Raw genomic sequence first — 15,677 nt, forward strand, 5'->3', positions numbered from 1 at the left:
TTATAAGTCTGACCTTTTACGGATTGAGCTACAACGGAGAGCGCCCCATTGTGCACTTTTCTGGGTATATATGTACGTTTAAAACAGGGAGGGTTAACCAGCTTCATTTGTAGCCAAGGTGGTGAGCGTTTAAGTTACGTTTCTTCACAGGGTTTCACAGGTTTTTTTTTCACAGGTTTCACACAAGACTATAGTTCGTGTTTATTTTGTGTGATCATGTCATGAATTGTCAATCTCAAATAGCTTCCATGCTATCAGAAACCCTATTCCACGTCAGAACCTTCATCTCAGTATTGAGTTAAAAAGTGAAAGGGGAGAGAGGGAGTTTTTTGTCGTCATGCCGGGAATTTAATACTGCTCAGTGAACCATAGGCTCTCAATCTCTGACACACCTAACTGAATTTCTTGCTCACTGTTCTGGTTAATATGTGTGTAAGTGGGCACAGTTTCTTTACAACTTTGTGAGGATTGAATGCAAGGGATTATTTGAGGTAAGTCTACCCCTATTTATTCCGAGTCCACTCTCCCAGAGGTGAACCTAAAGCGGCGACAACAGGACAATGCGTTTCTACACTGGAGAGGTACATTGCTACTGATACAACATCTTTTCTTTTATCGAAGATTACAAGATAGACCTTATATCGTCGCGTGGCTTTGCTGGAGAAAAGAGCACAGCCGAGTAGATAAAGTATAAATGCTTCATTTGGCAACAGAAAAGGCTTGAAATATTGTTATGAAACTAGCAGGGGTGTCAGCTGTCGAGCCATTTGTTTATCTGTGGAACGCTATTCTAGGGACCGTATCAAAACTTTCAGTGCTTTGTCCGTGGTACTCGAATAAAAACAGTTACTCATGTCGTTCGCGTAATATTATCAGAACAGTCCGAAGCCATCGTGAAGTTTTGAGACACACCGTGCAGCGTACAACAAGAGGTGGCAAGGTGCTTTCGAGGGGAATCCCAATCACGCTAAAATAAAGCAAATTACCGTGACTGTAAATGTCTAACTCGTGGTGTTACTAACGTATAGGTCTCCGTTTTGACGGCTTTAAACATTGACTACTTCTCTATCTCTTCCACCAGGAGGATGCAGGTTTATGGGCCACAGTCTCAGGAACGGCGAAAGCCTGGCACTCATCCAACCCTGCGTTCGAGTTATATGCCTTCTTAATGGACTCGGACTCCGACTCCGAACGTAAGAATATTGATGATATTCCTATTTGTTTTGAAATTGAATAACCTCCCCCATGAAAAAAGTCTGAAGGTATATTTGTTCAAGCCGTAAAGAAGCCTCATTTTGTGGATTCATACTGGTACGTGCATTTGGTAGACGTGCTGGGAAGCCACTTCGCAACGGAACCTCGCAGCAGCCGTCATTTAAAAATCATTTCGCAACGATGACGGAAATTATGGCGTCTGCATCTGGTCCTGGTTTTCCTGCAGCTGGTGATGTTCCTTGATTGCATCTCCTTCTGCGACCACAACTTTCGTGCACGAACCCCGCGGGATCCTGGCTTGTTTAACGGTTCCGGCGATCCAGATGAAGTGGATGTTGAAGATTAGTTGACAGAGTACGAACGTGTGAGTATTCGATACCGATGGGGCCCGACTCTTATGCTGGTGAAGCTGTTATTCTATCTTAGAGGAACCGCCAAAGCGTGGTATGAAAACCATGAAGCAGGACTTGGGAGTTGGGCAGTGTGCAGGGAGAAAATGTTGGACCTGTTCGGAAAGCCGATGGGAAAAAAAATGGCCGCGAACAAAATGCTTGCGTCTCGGGCGCAGACCTCGACGGAGTCGTGAGTCTCGTATATAGAAGATGTGTCAGCAATGTGTCGCAAAGCCAATGCCGAATACCGGAGGCTAACGAGGTCGGACATTATCTTAAGGGGATTGCGAATGACACATTCAATCTCCTCATCTGCAAAATTTTTTCTACAGTGAACGCCATCATAAAACAATGTCGGCGCTTTCAGCAAGCGAAGAGCCGGTGGATTGACAGCATGTTTGCTTGCTTTCCGAATACGGCTGCAACGTCACCTTGTGAAGACCCTGCAAGAACACAGCCGCCACCTCTAGATTTATCGGATCAGCTGACCCGAATTGTACAGCACAAACTTGAAGCCATTGCCTCTGCTGCGGCCCACACTAGAGATACGACCCCACTCACTGCTAACATGGTTCAAGCCATCGTCCGCCAAGAACTCGCCAGCATGGGTACTCCCTTGGTGTGCGCTTTGGTGTGCCCGCAGCGAGCTCCAAGGCGTCCACTCTCGTCCTATCACGAGCAGCAGTTTACGGCCCGATCTCGCGACTTTGCTGCGTAGAGAACCGTGGACAATTGAACAATTTGCTTTCATTGGCACCGTATCGATCATGTCGTCCGGTACTGCAATTACCGCTGATCCTCACCACCCCGGACGTCGTCTGAAATTTACTACCGACAGAACAGCACCCGCTTTGCATCTGTCGCGCAGTCTTCTTCACCAAACAACTACAGAAGGTTCCACAGCCAATCTCCTTCACCGCATGGTCGTCAGTCGCGTTCGCCTGCAGGACGTGGCCAGTCATCTCGCTCACCGCCGACTCGCAGGCCATCGTCCCCATTCAACCCCGCTCCTGCCTACCCGCAAAACTAAGCGTTGCAGCGCCTGGAGGTGACGCTGTTTTTTCGACTCCCTCTACAAATCATCTCTTGACGCTTCCGAGGAGACAAAGTTTGTTAGACGTTGACGTTGATGGTGCAGCTACTTCTGTCCTTATAGATGCTGGAGCGCACATTTCTGTATTGAGCGCCAACCTTCGCCAACGCCTACATAAAGTGCCACGTTTGCTCCTGTCGATGATGCACCGTAACAATATTGTTAAAACAATGACACAGGCAGTGAGAGAGGCGCCATTGATTCATCAGGATACTTTTGTGCAAAAATCCACAGTGCGAATTCAAAACAGAAGTATAGTACGTTAAAATGAATTTCACAATGTTTTTCTCGATAAAATTACTGGAGGCGTAATCTTTGTTCCTACTTTGAACCATATGATCTAAAGCATTGCCTCCAAAATGCCGCGCACAGCAATTCATCCGTAGAGCAGACGACGGATGACAACTCATCCGTAGAGCAGACGACGGATGAGCAGATGACGGATGACATATCGGATGACAAGCGTGTTCTTCAGTTTAATGCGGCAGTCTTCGTGCCCCAAATGATAAAAATTTGTTATGAATCGTTTATGAACTCATTAAACATTCAATTCTCTTACGCAACGTGTTGCAAACACATGGCCGTCACAGCAGCTCCATCTGTGTGTCAATAATGGAGAGGCACCACACATTAGAAGACTCACTGCTCTACGTATAAGAGTGAATTCAGATACTGTAGAATACCATGTTCAAAATAGTTACTCCTATCTGCTAAAACAGCCTTTCTTCACCAAATGCGGTCACGTTTATTTGCGTTTGAAGCTTATTGCCACTTTTCCGTTACGATTTCTAGATTTCTCAACTTATCAGCGCATTCTCGAAAAGCTCTGATTTGTACCACGAATATTGTCGCTAAAAACGAAATAATGCAACATGTTTTTCTATATTTTATGACAACGTTCGGTTGTCTATTTACGAGAATTTAAGAAAAATCGAAGATGGGTTTTTTTTAATATTCAAACTTCAGTGGAGTACTTTTTTGCCAGTATGATAATTTTAAGGCAATATATAAAACTTTACATTTGCCCTACGGAAGCAATATATTATGTACCTAATGAACACACTATATCCTTAAAACGCGTCAAGTTTGAAAACGCTGCTTGCATTACTTTCGGAGAAAAAAAAACAGGAAATACGTAACTTATTTCAAACTGTCACAAAATTAGACATTACTAAAAGCTATTTTCTTAAGGTCTACCAACTTGAAACCGTATGAATTCATTCTTCATTAAACATGCATTTCAGGTAAACAATATCTTCCTTGAAACAAAAATGTTTGTCTTTTTATAACATCTGCAATTTTCGAAAATGAGTGGTGACGATATTGGTGCCTCCGTGATGGTGAAGTTTGATATTTTTTTTTCTCTTAAGTTATGCCGTTAATCACAAAAACGAAGTTGACTTTCGGGCTATTTGGTGACAGGTGCACGAAATATAAAATACTCAATGAAATATAAAACATCAACTTTTGGACCCGTGTCAATCTCTCGTGGAATCATCCCCCAGCGACATCATGCCTAGCAGCGACCTTCTTAAAGTTTGGGAGAGCTTGTGCAAGTACGGCAGCACTCGTGGTTCGGGCCCTAAAGGATCCCGAGCAGCTTCATCCCTTTGTGTTCCACGTTTTATCTTCTGCAGTAGTGACTTGGCGACCGTGTTTATGACCGACGAAGGGAACCCCGCCACAGTCGGTCGGCTGATCTGATCATAAAAACTAGTAGGCGTGAGGTGTGGACACGACTTAGTCAACGAAGATTCTAGGCAAAATGAAACAATTCTTTTTTTAACTATCTAAGAACGCGCAGAATCATACTGCAACAGCCCCTTTTTTCACACGAGGATGGTACTATCTAAGAGTGCGCAGAATATCACTGCAACAGCCCCTTCTTTCACACGAGGATGGTGTTACCAAAAAAAATGCTCACTGTCCCACCGTAGCTTGATGTATAAAAACAGAAGACATGTCTTTGTGGGTACCTCGGTAGTGAAGCTAAGTCCACGTGCGTGCTTTTTAAAAAAGGTTAACACTTCCTCACAATAAACGCGCTCTACCTCATATAAGGCATCCTTACTACACACACTTCTCCAGGTACAACCACACTCTTGAAAATTTAAAATGTTATCGGGGGTGTATAGGGCTCCCGTTTTGTAAAAGAATAAAGAAGTTGTGAACATATCTAAAAATGTTCAGAACCTTCCCCCCACCTAAAAAGTTTACAATGTCCTATCTACGTCAGCTAAAAAATATTGCACAGAACTGGGGCGACACAGGATCCTATAGAGATTCCTTGCCGTTGTAGATAGGGCTTGTCGTCAAAGGTAATAAATGTGACATTAAGTTAAGATTCTAAAAGCGCTAAAAAGTTCTCAACGAACACGACGGCATTGTTCATAAAATAAGCCGACTATTATCTTCTAGGCACTTTTGGACAGAGCCTAAAAGCTTATTGTGAGGAACACAATAGAACAAGTCTTTAACATCTACTGAAAAAGCAAAGAAAATCTGCTGGTTAGACCAAATGAAATCACCAACATCACTGGATCTCTTGGTGCGGAAAGGATCACTCACATAAAGCGTGTTTAGTTTGCTTAAAAGAAACTCACTAATGTTTCCCTGACATGAACTCCTTAGGCTAACGAAGGTTATAAAAGATATGTCATCTGTGTGGGTTTTCGCGGAAAAAAACACATTCAAGTTGATGTTTTTGCTGCTTGCAAGGGTGCTAGCTAGCGTAGGTAAACCTACTTCTCTACAGAACCCTGTAAATTTTTATTTTACGCGCACAGCACTCCTTTTAAAAGGTAAAAAATTTTTGTCAATAGCGCTAATCGCCTTCTCATTGTGTAAACCCTGAGGAGTAACAAAAACCCATCCTCCTTGTCATCTTGTACCAACATCAAATTCTGCCTCTTAAAAAATGACACCACCCTATTTAATCTTCTGCTACAGCTACTATCTGGAACTTGAGCTGTAAATTTGGTGATGCAGTCCATACCGTCTAGCAGGCATCTTTCTCGATCATGGTTGGCCTTGGCTGAGAGATCCCTGTTCAGGCTGACCAGGTCATGGGTGGAAACCCTTGGTGTACACGCGTACTTTGGTCCCTTTCGTAGTAGCTTTTCAATGCCTTCAGGCAGCACTGCACCCACGAGAACAACGATGTCCCGACTTCTTTCCATTTTTCGTTTTTCATGAAGCCTCAGTTAGGGGGTCAGCTCGCCCCTCCATCTTGATTCAGTTAACTGCGTTACATGACGCTTGATCTTCCTGAGTTTATAAGCGGCAATTTCTTCCAGGTATTCACACTGATGGATCAAACGTTGCCAGTCATAAAACAGCCTTACTTGGCGCCACAATTCCGATTTAGGAATTTTCAGCCCTCTTTTGACGTTACCCCAAGAAGGTTTCACAACCCCAAACAAGGCACTTACTCCTTCTGGAGTGATAGCTTTCCAGATGCAAAATGCGTAAGCCCTTGTTCTGCAGGTGGCTTCAGTGATGTAGCACACAAGTAAGTCAATCCTCGCTGAAACATTCGGCGCATAAAATATATTCATAGCAATTGCCTGACGCGATTGCGGTTGCGCTATTGCTAAAGGATTTTCACATGCGCAGCTTTGTTCTTTGTTGGCTTTGCGCATTCCGTTGTACGTATATAGGAAGGTCTTTTGGGTGTAATAAACAGTTGGTATTGAGCGTTGAATGCTGTGTGTGTTACTCGGGTGGTTGTGTGAGTGATTGTGTGAGTGTTTGCGAAAGTGGAGGTTGCGCTAAATGTCTTACAATAAGATGGTAAATAGAGCCATTGATTCGCATATAGTGCAGGCGAAGGCAGCGGGGCAGCCGTTACGACGAACGAGTAGAACGAGTAAACGGCACACAGCCGATTACACACGACGCTTCGTCTGGCGTACGCGCCGCACTGCCAGAAATCGTTGGAGGTGATTGTCTATCGTGAGGCCAAGGCAGTAGACGTCGCTGTGCCAAACTATCGGCGCACTTCTAGCTGAAGGCATGGGAGGCGTCGTAGGGCCTAAGCACGAGGGTGAATGACAAGGGCCTTGGTTCTTTACGCCGACATCATAAGCCTGATAATTCTAACGAAGATAGCCACACACTGGAGGCCCTCCTGTGCAGAACGGCGCACCGCTGAGCACTTACGAGTTGATCCACGTTCATAAAGAGCGATATCGTCCGCGTACAAAACTTAGCGCACAGCGAACAGAGTCATGTTTTAAAGCCACCTGCTGAGTGGCACCGGTACCAAATTAAGCAAAACCGGGATAAGGACACCGCCCCGTTGGACGCCGCAGCTTACGGACCGCGGCGCAATTGGCGCCCCTCCTACGCGCACAGTAAATGCCCGGTCGGTGAGGAACGCCTGAACTTAGATGAAGAGTTTGCCCTCGACACCAAGCGCGCGCACAGCAGTGATGACGGACGCATGGGGGAGCGATTAAAACGCAGACTGTGTGTCAAGGAGGAGCAGATTGGCCATTTCCCTATCGTGTAGGGCTTGCTCGAGGGTGCTCACGATCGCAGTGATGCAGTCGGGTGTCACGCGCTGAGGGCGGAATCCACACTGTTTTGATTTAAAGGCGTTGTCAACATCCGCGATCCACTGCAGTCGATAAAGGGCCATCTCTTTCATTGTTTTGCCGGAAACTGAGGTGAGAAAGATGGGTCTATACGACTTGACTGAGTGTGACCGTTTGCCTTGCTCGAGGACTTGAATAACAGTAGCGGAGAGCCACTGATCCGGGAGGACAGCACTGGAGAAAGCTCTTTCGAATGCGTCCAGCAAGAAAGGCTCCTGAGTGCTTTATGTGTGGTTCTGTTCGGACCAGGGGCGCTGCGCTTGCGTCTTTTGAGGAGAACCCGTTCTGGTTCGGGGTCAGAAAAATCCTTCTCGCAGAGAGAACGATTGTGAGCTGACGTGGCGAGTTCCACGGGAGAAAAAGCGAACGCACCTGTTGTCGTGACAGTGGCGACACTCCCTGTACTTGGAGAAGGAGGCGCGAATGAAGACGCAAGCAGCTCAGTAAGCCCTGAACAATCATTCCCTGAACAATGACTACTGCAAGGACTCAGTAGCGTGACATTTTCGGTTTAATCATCCTGCGCGTGATATGCCCGCTGCAGCGACGGTGGCGTGGACCCCTCAGAGAAGAATAAACGGCCGTCCAGCTGCGGTCGCGTAGCCGCTGCGCATGACGTCGGCACACGGCGTCCAGTTGGTTGTACTCTGTCTATGGGCCGTCCACAAAGGAGTGCAGCGCCCACCTCTGAGGGCGCTGGCGCACTGCTTGGAGGTTGAGAAGCTAGATGTCACGTCAAAGCATGCCATCAGGAACAACAAAGCGTGTTGTCGCACGCTCAGCCTAGTCCACAATGCGCAAAAAGAAATCATCACTGCTCACCCTATTGAAAAACATCTACCATAGGAATGGTGGATTACGGTGGTGTAAATGTTGGTCGCACATGGTGTATAGTGGCGTATGGTGGAGCAGATGGTGGATGGGGTGCTCAAGCCGGTAGTGCTGGAGTGCAAGCAGCGTCAGAACCACCGTGACGAGCTCCCACTAAATGAATAATATAAATAATTGTATAAAACCTAATGTAGAAAGCACCTACAAGAAAGGTGCGACAGCGCAGAATTGAAGCTGCCACCTGCGGATTTTTAACTGAGCACACTAACTACTGCACCACGCCCACAGATGGCAGTTGTGGTGATAAAGGAGTAGTGAACTCGTAAACTAACTGTCTAACTGCAGTTTTGTTTGTCACGTACTTCAGATTGGCGGTATCTGCATCTGCTGCTAACATGTCCACATTTGATAAACACGAAGAAGTGCTGCCTGTAACGATTGCCACTGCTATAATGGCAATAGCGCTATGTTTTTTTTACAATTTACAACCGCAAGAAAAAAAACAACTCAGTGGACTGAGGAGCAAGTCGAGTTTACCGGTGGTTACTGCCAAGTTTATTATCGGTTTCTCACTCCTTCCAAAGGGCGTAATCTGTTCAGGCGTTTTGACGCATCTGTGCTCATTCGTTTGATACGACCACAGAATTGATTGTGATGTTTTTCGCGCAACCCACAAGGCCGTCATGCCAGCGCACCGATGTTGCTCTGTCGTTTGGAACAACTACGTAAAAGCTTGTAACGGCTTGGCCAAAACGAATGCAGTGCGCCAGAAACATTAAGCTATCATATTGGTTCAAAAATCATTCGAATTGACGAGTCTGTGTTTTTGCGTAAGAGCCAATGAAGTGCCAGCGAGTGCAGCGGGCATCTGCGGTGAGGGGAGGTGTAGATTTGGTGGAAGTCCTGCAAGCGCGTTGCATTGATATTTGTCCCTTCTTGCGCGGACACCGTAAACAATAAGAAAAAGGCTTCATTTAGGTTAAATGATGCCACAGCTGTGCTGTATTGTCATGTTTACTCGTCAAAATCATGCATTCTGAAACTCAGCAGCGCCCATAACAATTGTACGGGCTCGGTCGGTAGGATTAACCTTTGGTGAAAATCATGGAGGTAGAACAGAAAGGTGAAAGTCTAATTCGCTGGGGTTCATCTCGACGCATTATGAAAGTAAAATTTTATGCGTAATCGCACGCACTTTGTTAACGTAAAGGTACGGCTCAAGCAATAAAGTAAGCAAGAATGGCCAGGGTTGCGTTTCTAGCGCGGTGACATCAAGTGAGCGCTGTGTTCTGCTCTAGCAGTAAAAGGGGCAATGGCGAACTGGAGCTCACCTATTTCTCGACAACTGCCCGCCGATGTAAAACATTTCTTGTCACTGTTAATAGTAAAACCTCTAGTCTTCTAAACATCGTAATAAAGAAATACATCGTGGATGTCAAACTGATGCAAGTACGTGCGCGAAACGTAAACACATTCACGGCCACATATTCTACGCGCCACAAAAATTTAAGCGCTGTTGACGCCACGGGAATAAACAAAATTAACGTGCGAGAAAGCGTAATGAGCGGCGTTGATTTCTTTTGACCATAAACACATATCTCTGCGCATACAATAATGAAATACTTGAAATAAGTGATTTCAAATATTGCCATGTGTTTTTTCATCATGCGACCATCATCCACCAAGCTTCCGTCACGCCACCGTCACCCACCTTGCTCACCAAGCCTTCCACCAAACACGTCTTACCTCGCCACCATCGGCCGGCATTTTCCAACGTCACCATCATATGTTCACCACTACCACCCCCATCTGCCACCATTTTTCACCTCTAGCCGTCATCAGCTAGCATTTTCTACCGTCACCACCATTGGCTCGCCACCAACACCACCATCTGCCTTCATTTTTTCCACTCTCGCCGTCATCAGCCATTATGCCTACTACAGTTTCCACCATAGTCACCATTGATTCCAGCATCCACCAACCCAGGATTTTCAAAAGGCAGTACACTCGCGGACAATTCTCGGGAAAAAATTGGCAGCGTATCCACGGAGTGAATGATGGAGAGTAGGGCGAAGCATTCGTTCGTCCATTCGTTCCTGCTTCCGTCCGTCCATGCGTCCATCTGTGTGACCGTGCATGCGTCCATCCGCCCGTCCGTTCGTGCGTCTGTTTGTGTGTCCGTCCCTGCGTTCGTCCATGCAACCGCCCCTGCGTCTATTCATGCGTCCATCCCTGCATCTGTCTGTGTGTCCATTCATCCATCCATTCAACACTCCAAGTACCACCATCTCGCATCTTTTCATCATGTATTCCTCATATAAAAGCACCGCCATCCAGCGGATATTCCAAGGATTAAGCGAGAGAGGTGGCACACGCACACATTCTTACGGCTTGCTATTCGGTTCTACTCCCCGCCTTTAACCACCTCGAGTTCATAGTAAATACTAGTTCACTGTATTCATGGCACTGCAGCCCAACGCTCGCTAAACCTTTCTAAAACCAAGAAGGTTACGCCCAGCGAGTATAACGTAGCAACCTTTTCCTGTCAGATAGTGCTCAATGTACATACTAATGGCTGCTAATGGGAAATGAGTGACAGGAGAATTCGGCTTTTACTTTGTTACGGCTTGCGCTTCGTATCTACTTCCCACATTTAACCACTTCGAGTTCATGGTATATACTACTTCATTGTATTCGTGGCACTGCGGCTCAACGCTCTTAGAGAAAAATCACTCGCATGTGACTCAAGAAGACGCCGCTCGTCTTGCCATCGGGAGTAGCATGGTGCAGTGGCTGGATGGATGCCGCCGCAGCAGAAAAACATTTTGACCTCCCAGTAGAGCACTCAGCGCATGGGTGGGGGCCACCGCAACTTATAAAGTGTGGTCGAGAAGTGTATGTGACTTCAGTGAGGCGGTATAAGCCGAAGCAGACAAGTTGGGTTGGATGTGGGCTTCGAGCGCGAACGCGGTGGCGTTGTTCGGAAAATATAACGTCTGAAAGTGTTTTTTCCCGGCGAACCGTACAACAATGTTTTGAAGCACTCGGAAACACTCGTGAACCATCTAACATTACGAAATGTTAGTTGGGTGGTTCCTCAACACCTTGGCGCAACCCACCTAGGGAGATAGGCCATGAATGAGACAGTGCCTTGTTTTTTAAAATAGTTCACTTCTTGAAAAGGAGGGTTTGACGGTGCTGTTAGTATCTGTAAATTCCTTGGAGTTTTTCTGTGGCTTTGTAGAAGACACCGTTTTAGTGATTGTGGCAATGGACGTGGAATCAGCTGGGCATACATCGCAACTATCGACGTCGTCTGCAGCTACCACGAGAAAGCGTACGGGCCACCCTAGTGTTGCCGAGAGCGAGGACACGCTAATTTACTCTACGGCCAGCGACGAAAGCTCTGACGAACGAGACTCCGTGCCTGCGACAAGGCAGCAACTAAAAATAACACTAATGGTGCCACCTCCTTAAGCAAGTAAGAGTGCTACGAAAATGCGAGAGCCTACGATATACACAATTCTGTTTGTGCCGGCTAATGCGGCTCATAGTCTCAACTGGCTCAATCGTCAAGCCACGCCTAAGTCTCTTGAAGAAATCGCCCACGGACAGATCACGGACGGGCGGATAAATGGCCGTAAGAATATCTTTGCCGTAGACGTCACTCAACGAAGCACTTTGGAAGTGTTGAGCAATGTCAAAATGTTGGATAACATCAATGTTCGCTCATACATTCCTGATGGCCGTGAATCTACTGCAGGCATAATTTACGAAGTCAACATTTCCGTCAGCGAAAGTGACTTTGCTGCTATCATCCAACCAGTTTCTGCAGAACTTACTATACTTCAAGCCTGTCACCTTGGCAAAACACGCTGCGTGAAGCTCCTGTTCAAGGGAGACAGCCTTCCATCCCAAGTCTAGGTCGGCTAATTTCGACACACATTGCGATCTTTCGTACGAAAGCCCCTTGAGACCGGTAATGTTATAGATTGGAACATGTCTGTGCTAAGAGTGCTTCTCACAATCAAAATCGAAACTGGAAGTGAAACCGACAGCGGAAAATAACCGACGAAGACGAAAGTGTGCACGGGGGCAGACGAACGTGAGCGCGTGAGCTTCGGAACAGCGACGGGCAGAGGAAGAACGCGGCCAGCTAGCAAGAGCGCTAGGCGTTGGGCCTCAGGGGACCGAACCAACGAGCGGGTGTCACCAACCCAACCGGGACGAGGCTGGCATGTTTCTGAGGCGAGTGGCGGTTCCGGGCCGGGCCTGACATGATGTTCCTGTGACGGACGAGCGTGCGGGCCAGGGCAAGCGACTGATCCTGTCCAGACTCGGGTCCGGCACAACAAGTCACCGAGATCGCGGCCACGGTGCCACGTCGGAGCCGGTCCGGCACAACCGCCAATTGAAGGTGCGACCTCGGTGCTGCGTCGGCCGCAGCGTGGGGCCGCCTGGTCCAGCACGAGCAGCTGATGGTCTGCTCGTGAGCCCCAGTGCACTTGGCAACCTTCCCGTGGCGAGGTTGCGTCGTCTACGCCATCGTCTTCAGCGGGAGCGTGAGTGGCACCCGACGGAATTAGACTTCCGAGTAGTGAGGACGCGTGGGTTACTCGCGGGCGCGTAGACATAAGGACTGTATGACTGAATTACGGAGCCAGTGTGTTGTACAGATAGCCACAGTGTCGTGATTGTTTTGTGTGTGAAGTTAATAGATGTTTCTCTTGTTCTTGTCTTGGGTTTCTGTGTCTGAGGGCCCAAGAACCACCACAATGGGCGAGCCTGCCAGGATGGCTTATTAAAATCTAAAGCCATTACTCTTAAGCCATTACTCAGACGCAGCCTTTGTCATGGATAGGGAGAAATTTATTGCACTTGGCCGACAGCTAGGGTTAGAGAACGAGGAGCTCAGAGAGTGGGTTGAGCGAGAGTGCAATGAAGCTCGAGATGAGCGCGCTAGGGAGCGCGAGATCGCGAAAGAAAACGCTGAGAGGCAGCAGAATCTGTTAGAGCAGCAGCAGAAGGTGCAGGAACAAGAGCTGAAGATCCTCGAACTGAAGCTTCGACTTCAGGAGAGCGCAAGCAGGGTACAGCCAATGGTGTCTGACAAACAAGGAGGATCCAGCATGAGCGTCAGAGGAATAACAGAGGTCTGCAGTCCGCATAAACTGATTCCGCCCTTCAATGAGGCTCCGGACGACCTCGACGCGTACCTGCAGCAATTTGAACGGGTCGCTACGTGTCAAGGGTGGCCGCGTGAAAAGTGGGCTGTTTTGCTTAGCCTATGCATGACAGGAGAAGCGCTAACAGTCATAGGCCGGTTAGATCCAACAGCTGTGCTGAATTATGATCAGCTGAAAGCGGCGCTTCTTCAGAGGTTCCGCTATACTGCGGAAGGCTACCGCGAAAAATTTTGTAAAGCAAAGCCCGAAAAAAACGAGACTGGTCTGCAGTATGCTGCAAGACTTTCCGGCTACTTTGACCGTTGGCTTGAAGTGGGAAAAACGGAGACAAGCTTTGCTAGCCTGCGAGATCTGATGATAAGTGAGCAATTCATGAAGGGTTGTTCTCCGGCACTCAGGATCTTTCTCAAGGAGAGAAGTTGCCAAACCCTGAGTTCGCTTTGCTAGATTGCCGATAACTGCATGGAAGCACGGGCGCTCCCAAACTTAGGAAGAGAACGGATTCCCAAGGATCCGGGACCTTCGGTGTCCAAGCCGGAGTCCGCGAAGAAGACGGAGAAGCCTGCAAGTCGCTGTTTCCTTTGTGACAAGGCAGGCCATCGTGCAGCCGACTGCTGGTCCCGCACGAAAGGGAATACTTTCAGCCGATGCGGAGTAAGCAAACAAAGTGGACACAGCAGTGACAGATGCCCCGGTAGAAAATTCGGCAAAGACCAGGCATCATGTATGCTATCGAAAAAACGCGAAGACTTGACACCTGAACACCATAAGAGTGGCTACATTGTTCTCCAAGACGGCGGAACAATACCCATCGTCAATGCCACATCACGTCGACGATCCGCGAACATTGGAGTAGCTGACATGCCTGTTGTGGAGGGGTTCTTAGAGGACAGACCAGTGCATGTGCTTTGAGACACCGGCTGCAACACGGTCGTCGTGCGGCAATCCTTGGTTCCGAAGGAGAAGTTCACGGGAACGACGAGCCCAGTATACTTACTGGACCGTACTGTGCGATACCTCCCAGAGGCAAAAGTCCTTTTGCAATGTACATTGTTTACTGGGGAAGTACTCGTTAAGTGTATGACCGACCCATTATACGACGTAATTTTGGGCAACATCAAGGGCACGGCATTGCCGGATACGTTACCTATGAATGAGTCAGCACCACAGCATGACCATGGCCATGTGGAAACAAGGCGTGCACCAGGCACAGGCTCTAGCAAAGGGAATGCTGTATATGGTGAGCAGGATGTATCTGGCAATTTGCACGCAACCCAACCAAGATCGAATGCGGAGGAAGCGTATGAGCCACCGCATGAAGCCATGGAAATGTGGTCCCTACCTGAAGAAGTCGTCGTGGGGAAAGCAGAAGAAACGAAAAAGCACACTTCTTTACCTGTGATGACTCTGCCTGCTTTACAAGTGGGAAGTGAGGCGCTTAAAAAATATCAAGTGGATGACGAAACTTTGCGAAAGTGTTTCGAGGCGGTTGGCAAGAAAATCATGTCGAACGATCGAGAAACGGTGTTTTTCATTCGGGACAGAACCTTATTGCGCAAGCACAACTTGCCAGATGGAACTAATTTGGAGCAACTTGTTGTACCACGACAGTTGCGTGAGGCGGTGCTGAAACTAGCCCACGAAGGCATCTTAGCCGGCCATCAAGGTATCACGAAGACAGTAAGCAGTGTCACTGGAGAGTTCTACTGGCCGGGTGTCCAATCTGACACAAAACGCTTCGTGAAATCTTGCGACATTTGTCAACGGATGGTGCCACGCCACCTGGTGGGACGCGCTCCCTTGGGCACCACGCCTAACATCGAGACAGCGCTTACGAGAGTTGGCATTGATATTATCGGCCCATTGTCACCAACATCTGAAAAGGGCAATCGCTACGTACTGACAATGATAGATTTTGCGACACGATACCCCGACGCGGTAGCACTTCCCTCCAATGAATCGAGACAGGTAGCGGAAGGTCTCCTGGAAATGTTCTCTCGCTCTCGCATTGGCATACCTAAAGAGATCATCAGTGATCGCTGCACGTCTTTCATGTCAACAGTTATGAAGGAATTCAGCCGACTGCTTTCATTCAAACAACTGCCTACTACGCCATACCTTCCGATGGCCAATGGTTTGATTGAACGTTTCAATGGGACATTAAAACGCATGATAGGGCGAATGTGTCAAGAGCGTCCGAAAACCTGGGACCGTTACATTGGTCCGTTACTGTTCGCCTACCGAGAGCTTCCCCAATGTAGCACTGGATTCTCTCCTTTTGAATTATTATATGGTAGATACGTGCGAGGGCCAATGGCTGTTCTCAAGGAGCTCTGGACAAACCCTCGCCTCGATGACGAGA

General features: G+C 47.7%; 1 protein-coding gene across 1 annotated transcript in view; it reads left to right on the top strand.

The window, feature by feature from the left end:
* The window catches only part of LOC119179762 (uncharacterized), an 86,402-nt gene that overhangs the window by 15,913 nt on the left and 54,812 nt on the right, over nucleotides 1-15,677 (top strand). Inside the window, exon 3 of the mRNA XM_075868328.1 lies at nucleotides 1,082-1,193. Within this exon, the coding sequence (XP_075724443.1) occupies nucleotides 1,082-1,193 (112 nt within the window). The remainder of the gene's footprint in view (nucleotides 1-1,081; nucleotides 1,194-15,677) is intronic.

This window comes from Rhipicephalus microplus, chromosome 7 (genome assembly GCF_043290135.1).
Source record: "Rhipicephalus microplus isolate Deutch F79 chromosome 7, USDA_Rmic, whole genome shotgun sequence".
In the NCBI taxonomy this organism is placed as follows: domain Eukaryota; kingdom Metazoa; phylum Arthropoda; class Arachnida; order Ixodida; family Ixodidae; genus Rhipicephalus; species Rhipicephalus microplus.